This window comes from Alosa pseudoharengus, unplaced genomic scaffold (assembly GCF_046254945.1).
Source record: "Alosa pseudoharengus isolate Yale_2024_CS ecotype anadromous, Long Island Sound unplaced genomic scaffold, YU_APseudo_1.1 YU_APseudo_1.1_scf_4, whole genome shotgun sequence".
NCBI lineage: Eukaryota > Metazoa > Chordata > Actinopteri > Clupeiformes > Clupeidae > Alosa > Alosa pseudoharengus.
In genome coordinates, this window is record NW_027468774.1 from 25120557 (window position 1) to 25131977 (window position 11421).

The window sequence follows — 11421 nt, forward strand, 5'->3', positions numbered from 1 at the left end:
CACATAGCTGCACACAGACACACACACACACACACGCATGCAGGGAGTAATCTACACAAGCACAGCCATCAGAGACAGTGACAAAGGCAAGACAGATTAAAGGTGACTCATCAGGTACTTTTTCTTCTTTTTCTGAAGTGCTGAATGTTGATCTGTCTTTGTCTTTCCTTCTTCCTCACTCTCACACACATTTTCTCTCTCTCCACCTCTTCCTCCCTCTCTCTCTATCTTTCTTCTCTTTCCCCATCTTGATTTCTCTCTCTCTCTCCATCTCTCTGTCTATTTTTCCTCTCTTTCCCATCTTGATTTCTCTCTATCCATCTCTCTGTCTATTTTTTCTCTCTTTCCTCATCTCTATTTCTCTATCCCTCCTTTCCCTCCACTGGTGCTTGCCCCCATCTTCCACTGCCCTCTTCCACCCGGTCCATTCAGAGAGGGTGAGCTCATGTCCCCCTGTCCCTGTGATGGGCTTATGTAATGTGATGAGGGGAGATGTAAAGAGTGTCAAGAGAGCCTCCAGGAAAGAGTGCAGAGTGTGTGTGTGTGTGTGTGTGTGTGTGTGTGTGTGTGTGTGTGTGTATGTGTGTGTGTGTGAGTGTGTGAGTGTGTTTGTGTGTGTGTGTGTGTGTGTGTGTGTGTGTGTGTGTGTGTGTGTGTGTGTGTGTGTGTGTGTGTGTGTGTGTTATTCAGAGAAAGATTCTTGGTATTGGTATTCTTAGTAAGTATGTGATCAAATATTCGTATGTCCAGGGTGCGATTTGTGTAAAAACCAGAGGGGGGGGGGGTGATTTTGAATAAGTTTGTAACCCCCCCCCCCCCCCCCCACACACACCCCCCCAAAAAAAAAAAATGAACGAACGATTCATAGCCTAGTAATGTCATGGCTAATAATACCCTATATTATTTTTTGCCACCTTTGTAACATTTTAGTTTCAGTTTACCGTGGTGTATGACTTTAAACAGCGAGTGTGCTTGGTATGATGATCAGCTGCTCTAATTCAGGGTAGGACTACGTTTTGACAAGCATACAAATTCACCTTGTTCTTGCCCCATCTGAAATGACTTCTCTACTTTTGCTGCCTCCATCCTTTCTGTATTTGTTGTGTAAAAAAACGTTGTATATGATGGCACTGAAGTCTTAAGTTAGTGAATTGGCTAACAGTGTTAGTTGGTAACCAAATAGCCTACACATTGCGCTACACGCTGCGTAGGCTACGTGCATTCTCTCTCCTGCTGATTTGCGTTCAGTAGCCAAGTGCGTAATATTGCAAAAGTTGAAAAAATAAATGTGTTTATTGTAGCCTACAGAAAATAAACAGCCTATCATACTGGCAGTTAATTGCCTACAGTGCAGTGAAGAGTTTGGAGAGTAAAGTTATAGGGCAACTTGAAGTTTTATGAAAATAATTTACGAACCAGAACATAAAGACCATGAAGCTTCAGCTTGCAGCTGTTAAAATACCCGCTAGATAGTTTAAATACCCACCAACATTCGTTTTTGCAGTACAGATTATTTCTAAAAGTTATTTGTCTAGGCCTACTACTGGCTGATTTATCAAACGAGTGCTTTCTCGTTCGTCCTCCGCAAACTACAGGTGTTTCGGTAGAGAGCCATTGAATAAGCGATGCCAAGCAATTTCTGTAACACTTTTTGTGACATTCAGCAAATATCTCCTCATTTAATGTAAGTTCCTTCGGACAATAGGCCTACGTTCTACTCTACGTGCAGTTGTCCTCCATCTCAGTTGCATCAGTTTTCTAATTTTGAAGGTTCTAAAACATTATTATGCTTCACTGAATCCTTCTCGTTTTCTTTCATTTGTCCAGCTAACTTTTCTATTGAACCTAGCCATTTATGATGGATTACACACTCGACATTCTGAAATGTCCTGCACGATCAAGGCCAAATTAAGTTATCACGCAGCCACTGTGTCAGCAGCATCAGTACTGACGGTGACGGTGCGTTTCTGATGTCAGATTATTATGTAGGCTAGCCTACTAGACTGTTCTCACGTTGCTTTACTTATATGAAGTAGCATTAATCAATATGAGGGGCAGAGGGGGATAAACGTTGTCCCCCCCGACGTTAAAAATAATTTAGCAGAGGTAGGGATAGGAAAACCAGAGGGGGGGAAATCCTCACCATCCCCCCTACAAATCGCACCCTGCGTATGTCTGTGTCCACTCCTAAAATAAAAAGGAACTATTATTCAACATTCAGAAATATTTCCTGTCCTTTGGTCTAAAGCGTGGTTTCCACCTTAAGAGGCAGAGCTACAGTCATAGGCTTCCACAGACCATTAATAATCAACTCTGATTCGCCTCTCATACAGCAACACATTTGCATGCGGTGCGAGTCCATGGGAACCTGTCATACACATCAGTGCACCATTACGGAAGCACATCCAGCATCAGCCCAGGGCTGCTCCACAGGGCATTTGCATAAAGTGGCTAACAAGTACCGTAGAGCTGGGGGTGTTGGTTCCGTATCCAGAGGAAGGGAGAGAAGCCAGGGACCACCGGCGTCCATCCCTATTCAGAGGAGAGAGAGAGAGAGAGAGAAAGAGAGAGAGAGAGAGAAAGAGATAAAGCGTGAAAGAAGAGAAGGGAGGAGAGAAAAAAAAAAAAAGATGAGTTCTATCACTGATAGTATTCCTGAAAGTAGTGAAACCAGTGAACCCTGCCCTGCTACATTATGTATGTATTGATCACCACTGGCTCCACAAATTCTACCTGACAAAGACCCGACAGCATGACTAATTATGATGAAAGCAGCAATACCCCCCCTTCCCCCCTCGTTTCCCCACTCATTCCTGGTGTGTCCAAATGCCTCCATTGCTCTTTCTCAGGCACACTTGTTCACACGCTGTGACCGATGTGTGGACATGGCTACACTGGGAGAGGAGAGGACCCCTGTGAGTTAACAGACCCTCTCTGCAGTGTGGTGCGCTCTGAGTCACTTTTCCTCTACTCTCCAGATAAGCTGAGCTGAACAGGCAAGCTGTGGTTACCATCAGCTGTGTGTGTGTGTGTGTGTGTGTGGGGGGGGGGTAAGGGAGGGCTGGATCAGGACTGGCAGAGCTGAGCTCAGATCTCCAGATGGAGCTGGTGAAAGTAGGCCAATGAGAAGTAATGACGAAGCTCACCCCCCCAACCCCCCCAAGCTAATGGCAGACTGACTGACCGAAGCGGGGCTGAGGTTGAAGCCAGGCAAAATGCACTCACATCAACACGCCTACATAGTGCATTCAATTACACGTGTGCAATAAGTACAGTACATATTATTCAGCAGCTGGAAATGCAAATACAAATATGTGCATTGACATAGATTTTTTTAGGCCAACATTATCAGCAACATACATGCACTCATGCATTCTTAAGGTAGAAAAAGACACCCTTTATTGACTGACCAACTCTCCAGCTAAGAGAGTTTTACATGCCTACTGTTTTCAACCGGGTCCTCTTCTAGCATAATAACGATGTAATCACTGCAGTGAGAACTGGAGGTCCTTACCGTCTGGACGAGGCGAAAGAGAAGTGGGCGGGGGTGCCGGGGGAGAAGTTGCGCGGGCTGTCCAGGGGGCTGCTTCCTGTGGACACAACAGTAATAAACAATTGTGATGTATTAACGACGCAGTCCGAGGCCGCTCACAGAGGTGCTGCATGCTGACAAACAGCAGACTGTGCATGTCTTGTGCCTGAGTCAGCAAGGGTCGGCGCATGCAGACATAACCCAGAAGGAAGGCCGAGAGGAAGGTCACTTTCCTGGAAACATGAAAATAGAAACCAGCCCCAGTGTTTCTAATGTCTCCACAACTCATGGAACTCCTTCAGAGTAGGGTTCTGTATGTACTGAACACACATTTAAACACTTTTTTTTTTGCTCCTGTTTTTCATGAATTGAAGTAAAATATGTACAATTTCTTTCATACACATAAAATACTTATTTCTCTTAATTTTTGTTCACAGATTTGTTAAAAATCTGTGTTAGTGAGTGAGAGACACTCCCGCCAAGATAGTCTATCTTTACGACATACGTGACATATCAAAAGATGCTGATTAGCATGATTATTGCACAGATTTGCCCAGATCACAATAATAGGCCACTGAAATGTGCTGTTTTATCACAAAACACAATGCCATTGATCTCCACATTGACATTTTGAGGGAGAGTGCCACTTGCATGCTGACTGCAAGAGTATCCACTAGAGCTGTTGCCCATGAACTGAATGTGATGTGCTCAGTAATAAAGCATTTACCAAATTTGCAAACAAATACACATTTTGTAAGCATAGAAGTCTTTTAATTCAACTCATGAGAAATAGGGGTGAAAATATATGTGTTCATGTGCTGTTATTTACTGTTTGCATGCTCTATTATATCAGTGTAAGGCACAAAACAGTGTATTGTACACACTATGGTACTTGCATTGCTGGTCATGCTATGCAAACTTATTTACACCAGTTACAAGTCCACTCTTCCTTTTGAGAGTTTTATATCTCCGAGGAAATGGTCTTAGGGACAAGGACAAGGGTATCTATTTGGTAGAGTTAAGATTCTAGTGTCTACTAGGGTGACGATTAATCTTCACTGGCAAATGCATACTCTTCATAGTTAAAATTTTGAACTATTTTGAACGGTATTAATCATAATCGGACACTATAACACTACACAATATTGGATACTATAAAGTGTACTTCCAAGGGGAAGAGGCCACGTCTTCGTGCAGGCCAGCAGGGAGCCTGTGAGAGGCCCTGTTCTGTACTCACCCAGGTGGCCGGGCAGGGGAGAGTGAGGGCGTGGCAGTGTGGGGGAGGTGGTCGTGAGGATTAGACTCTTCCTGTTACTACTGCGGCAGCTGGAGAGAGTACACACACACACACACACACACACACAGAGAAAGAGAGAGAGAGAGAGAGAGAGAGAGAGAGAGAGATGCACAAACACGCAGAAAGGGAGAGAGAGAGGAGATCACCATCAGTACATGGCATAAAAAACATCCTACAGACTCCAATAACCATTTAACCAAACACTTCTATAAATTCAGGAAATGCACACTCTCTGACATCATACCAATGCTTTGTGATATATGATGATGAGCAGGAATATCAGACGACCATACTGCAAACACATGCACACACACACATCCACTCACACACCCACACACACACACACACACACTCAATTTTGTAATCCATATGGTCTGGCTTCACGCCCATGTCCACAGGCACTTGTGCAAGTCCAGCAGTTCTAAAGCTTACAGTAAGCAAGTCAGCTGAGGAGGTTCCCCACTAGTTGCACAAACTAAGAAAGTGGAGAGTAATGATTGTTTGTCACTAACTGTTACATGATAAATCTGTCTGTCTAAGTGTGTGTACATGTGTGTGTGTGCAGGTGTGCTTGTATGTGTATAGTATGTGTGTTTAAGAGTGTTTTTGTGTCTTTTTGAGTGTGTGTGAGTGAGTGAGTGTGTGTGTGTGTGTGTGTGTGTGTGTGTGTGTGTGTGTGTGTGTGTGTGTGTGTGTGTGTGTGTGTGTGTGTTGTGTGTTGTGTGTTGTGTGTATAATACACGTGAGTGTCCAGGATCCGCTCAGCTGAGCTGCATGCCTCAGGATTGTGGTGATAAAGAAAATTCAATTTCCTCAGCCATCAATCCCCAGAAGCCTCCTCTCTCCCCTCACGCCAGATAAGAGGGATGCATAGGAGGACAGAGACAGAGACAGAGAGAGAGAGAGAGACAGAGAGAGAGAGAGAGAGAGAGAGAGAGAGAGAGAGAGAGAGGCAAGAAGAGAGAGAGTGAGATTATTATGAACCAGTACAGAGTGCCGTAAGAGGAGCGCAGTGTCTCACTCCCCATCCTCCTCTGTGCCCTCCCAGCAGGAGACCAAGCTGGATGGCTGTGGCTATGCACCAGTGCTTAGCTGCAGTAAACACAATGTACAGCTCTTAAGAGTGAATGTGTATGAGTAGAAATACCATTAAAACTTCCCTTTCCTACTCACTCATATGGATCCAAGATCCACATATGTCCTTTATGGAACCCCACACACAAATATACACACAGACACACACACACACACACACACACACACACACACACAAACTTATATGTACACACCAAAACACAAACACACATATATGTGAAAATCTTGCATATACACACCACAACACAAACACAAACTCACACACACATACAGTATACACACCAAAATATAAAGACACAAATGCCAGTAATGCACTAAACACTTGAGGACATGAAGAAACTAAAAAATGTTATATACAAAGGCACACACTGACACCAAACAATGACACCAACATAGACATACTGTAAATATGTTTAACATGTTTACATTCCCCAAACCAACAGATATGCGGTTAACGGTTAAATAAACTCATTTATGAATGGGGATGTGTGAGAGATTAGAATGTAATTTAGACTAATGGGAAAAGCATGGGACGGTGACATGAGTCAATGATGCATAGTTACGCGGTCAGTCCTCATCATGGTCATCCCATCTCTCTCTCTCTCTCTCTCTCTCTCTCTCTCCCTCTCTCATCATGGTCATCCCATCTCTCTCTCTCCTTCTCTCCTTGTCTCTCTCTCTCTTTCTCTCTCCCGTTCATTACCTCGCGACCCCTACACTACATCCCATCAGTGGGGATGTCCTCGTCCAGTAACACTGAAAAGTGTTATGGTGCAACTCGTTTTGTGTCAGTGTGGATCCTCTGTATCATTTTTCACTGCCGTGATCAGGTCCATGTATGAATCCCCTCCAAGTAACCAGGACTCAGTAATTAACAACAAGAAACATCAAATGCTTTTGCAAAGAGAATACGAATACAAGAGAGAAAGAAGAAGAAGAAGAAGAAGAAGAAGAAGAAGAGAGAGAGAGAGAGAGACAAAGGGATGGAGAGACACACAGAGACAAAGAACAAGGGAAGGTGTACTGTACACAGGGGACATAGTCCCAAAACAGAAATTACATATGGTCCAATAAGCTGGTACATGGAGAGCGGAGGGAGTCAAAGGAAAACATGAACGAGGGAGAGAGAAAAAGAGAGGAAGGAAAGAAAGAAGGGGAGGGCTCCGGAGAGGCCGTGCTGTTTCTCCTACTGGTGGAGCAGCCACTGAGTCAGTCTCACACCACCTCCATCTCTGTCGCTAAGCAGAGCCAGAGAGGGCGGGCTCAGTGGCTCCACCAATGGGGCTGCCTGTTTTTGTTCCCATTCTGCCATGTGCTTCAACCGCCGGCCAATGGGAGAGCCTGAGCCTCTTTCTCGACTGGGAGAAGTGCTTTCAAACACTCTGTGATCCCATTAGGCACCCTCTCCTGAAGAACACTTCCAGACAGGTGCACTCACACTCTCTACACACACACACACAAACACACACACACACACACACACACACTCAACACGCACTCACTTCACACACACTCACTTCACAGGCACACGAAAAGCGAAGCCTCTTATGTACAGGAACATACATGTCTTACCAGGGACTGAAGAGAGGGAACAGAGACAGAGAAAGAGAGACAGGGAGAGAGTGAACAGAGAGAAAGAGAGCGAGATGATGAGAATTCTTAAGGAGAGTCTGAGTCAGAATAATACACTAGAGAGCGATGACAGAAGGAGAAGGGCAAGAGAGAGACAGGAAATAACGACAGGAACGCAAATAAAGCACGAAGTGGAGAGAAAGCGAGAGGGGAGAAGTGAGAGAGAAGTGGAGAGGAACTGGAAGAGAGGGGGAAGTGCAACTTCTATGAATAAACAACGGCACTGGCAGTCCACAAAGACACACCAAAGCGACGATAACTCAATTCTTTCTAAAGTGAAAAAGACATTTTATGTTGTCAAGGGAGAATTTCAAAGGAACATCATATCTGAGATTCATGAAACATTCATAAGATTGTAACACTGAACTCAGCAAACAATACAATCTCAGGGAGATGTGCGCAGAATTTTGGAAGGACAGTGTTTTGTATGCCCCACTTTCATTCCTCACAGGCATAGTGTTCTGGAGCTCTCTCAAAGTTCTTTACTGCCTCTATACAGGAAACAGCACTTACATTTAGGACATTTAATGAACAAAAGGGGGCATTTTTAGGATATGTTTTTAAATGAAGGCAGTTAATGACGCTCTCAGTCACACTTTCTGTATTTTGAGGTCATACAGTTGATTGCAATTATAATTATTTACAGTTATAACCGAAATACTGTGGTTAAGTTTTGCATTAATGTTGCATTTAGACCAAGAACAAGTAAAAGAGAAAATTAAGACAAAATATGAGAAAATATATTCATAACAGAATGCTGTTAGTACTAATTGTGTCTTCTTCTACAACAAAATAATCAAATCGATGACGACTTATCAGACACAAATTGAATGCATGCATAGCCAACATCTAATTCACTGATAGAAGAAGGATGTATTTCTTTTGTGTTTGACTCATGTTTTTGGGAGCCTTCAATTCTCTATGGGACCAGTGTCATAACAGGCCGTCTGGGGCTGCCTGGATCCTGCAGGGGGTGATTATTATTACGGCTGTCTAATTAAGCCGCTGTGCGATGGGCGGTCTTGGAAAAGCGTCAGAGACGGTTTCGCTTCACCACAAACCAACCCACAATAACCGCCAGCCGCCCGATTCACATGGAGACGGAGGACGACGCGGTGCCGACCGCAGCAGCGGCGGCGATTCCCACTTGACGGGAACGCTGCTTCAGATGCCTTTCATCACCGACTTAATTGCTTCTACAGACTGACGAGGTTCACTCAGGGGCGAAGCGAATGATCAAAAGCCCTCGATGAGAGACAGGGAGAGAGGGAGAGAGGGAGACAGGGAACGATAGAAAGTATACAGAGACAAGAGAGAAAGAGAGGGATAGGGAGAAGAGGAAGAGGAGAGAGCCTGAGTGCTTCAAGCCAACCTGACAGAGATTAGTTAAGAACAGAAACCAGCACTTAGTCTCAGTGACATGACCAATCAATATGCTGGACTCAGAGAGCACTCAAATGTCCAGGCAGACACTCAGTATCCATTCACTATCACTGGAAACCCTCTCTTGAAACAGGATAGGTGGTTTTGTTTCGCTTGATTATCAATGCTGTCTGAAATTCTTTGTTTCTGGGTTCCTATGTGTGTGTGTGTGTGTGTGTGTGTGTGTATGTGTATGTGTGTGTGTGTATGTGTGTGTGTGTGTGTGTGTGTGTGTGTCTGTACAGGTCATCTGGGTGAAGTCACACTGGCCCACCAAGGCTGCCCTGGCCAACGATGAGTGGCCTCCCTCTGACATTTCCCAAATGCCCAGGGGCTTCTCACTCAGCGAGATACAATGCATGAAAAGATGAGGGTAGCAAAGTGACTGCAAAAAATGGAGAGAGAGAGAGAAAGAGAGAAAGAGAAAAACAGAGGGAGAGAGACAGGAGGGGAGCGATGTTTTCTGCTCTTGTGGGAGCAAAGTAAACATGCCCCAGTTCTTTCACGGCTAATATAAACATGATGGCCACACACAAGCACACACACACACACTCTCTCTCACACACACACACACACACACACACACACATACACACACACACACACACTGATGAGAGATGAGAGAAATGGAGATGGCGAAGCCAGCAGAGATAAAGCGTGATTACCATCTCCCAAGTCAAAACAAAGCGTGAGTTTTACACTTCACAACACCAAAGGGTGAATAATAATAACACTCATGGCTCATTAGGACATAAATAAACCTTGTGCAACCTTGGACAACACAATTAGAATATGTGTGTGTGTGTGTGTGTGTGTGTGTGTGTGTGTGTGTGTGTGTGTGTGTATGTGTGTGTTTGTGTGTATGTGAGTGTGTGTGTGTGTGTGTGTGTGTGTCTGTGTGTGTCTGTGTGTGTGTGTGTGTGTGTGTGTGTGTGCATGTATGTGTGCATGCATGAGACAGAGAGAGGGAAGCCGAGAGGAAAATGGGGTATAGGAGAGACAACAAACAAGAACTAGAAAGGGGGTGCAGTGGATAGTAAATTGGTGAAGAGACAAATAGCAAACTTGGAAAGAACGATGGATGGTTGAAGGTGGAGAAAGGAAGAGCGAGAGAGTGGGGGGAAGAAAAATGGAGAGTAGGCGAGCAAGAGCATGTGACAGCAAAAAGCAAGGGATTAGTGAAAGTGGTGGTAGAAGACTGACCAGCATGAGTAACGGGCAGGTTGGTCCAGAAGAGGATGGATGGGCGGAGAGCACAAAAAGTGTGAATGAGACAGAGACAGGTAGAGAGAAAGAGACCAGGGTCCAGGGGACAAGGTGGAGGGGGGTTATGCATAAAGCTCGGGTCACATGACTGCTTGTTGCTATGCAGCATGCCACGGGGGGAGATACGGAAATGAGTTGAAATATACAAGAGCTTGGCAGAAGCCGCGGCAAAGTCAGATGAAGTTTATCTGTGCCGCGCTGCAACGACAAAGAATGAAGCGCAGACAAAAAGAGAAGAAAGACAGAGCTAGAGAGAGAGAGAGAGAGAGAGAGAGAGGGAGAGAGACGGAGAGGGGGGAGTGTGGTGAAAGGGGAAGAAAGGACTGAAGAATGGCGGGATTAAAACTTTGTCAGTGCTTTTGACTCATCTGAAGCCCCCTTACCCATCTCCCCACCATCCTGACTCCTGAGCTGCAGCTGAGTGCCCTCGAGTGTGTCACACTGTCCTCTCCTCCCCTCCCCTCTCCTCTCCTCTTTCACTCTTCCCCCACCTACTATTTTCAATCCCCTCATTTCTCTCCCTCTCTCTCTTTATCTCTCAATGCGGTCCCTTGAAATGGTGAAATATAATCTGGGGTGTATACAGCCATGCTGAGTCCACACAGTCACAAACACACACCTGCTCTCTTCACACACCTTACAACATTATACTGTCTAAGTGCCCACAACCACAAAGACACACACACACACACACACACACACACGCGCACACACACACAAATATACCTATAACATTATACTGTCTAAGTACACACAATTACACAGACACACTCACACTAGTACACACACACACACACACACACACACACACACACACTAATATACCTATAACATTATACTGTCTAAGTACACACAATTACACAGACACACTCACACTAGTACACACACACACACACACACACACACACACACACACACACACACAAATATACCTATAACATTATACTGTCTAAGTACACACAATTACACAGACACACTCACACTAGTACACACACACACACACACACACACACACACACACACACACACACACACACACACACACACACACATGCACACACCTATAACTATACTATACTAGTGTACACACACACACACACACACACACACACACACACACACACACACACACACACAAACACGCACACCTATAACATTATACCTTCTAAGCGCACAC

At 44.8% G+C, this 11421-nt stretch overlaps 1 protein-coding gene across 1 annotated transcript in view; it reads right to left on the reverse strand.

The window, feature by feature from the left end:
- The window catches only part of mast1b (microtubule associated serine/threonine kinase 1b), a 25633-nt gene extending 18397 nt beyond the window's left edge, over positions 1-7236 (reverse strand). Inside the window, exons 1-4 of the mRNA XM_076266673.1 lie at positions 7115-7236; positions 4770-4858; positions 3515-3590; positions 2463-2532 (exon numbers count right to left, since the gene is read on the reverse strand). Coding sequence (XP_076122788.1) covers positions 2463-2532; positions 3515-3590; positions 4770-4858; positions 7115-7236 — 357 coding nt within the window. The remainder of the gene's footprint in view (positions 1-2462; positions 2533-3514; positions 3591-4769; positions 4859-7114) is intronic.
- Between the last annotated feature and the right edge of the window lie 4185 nt (positions 7237-11421).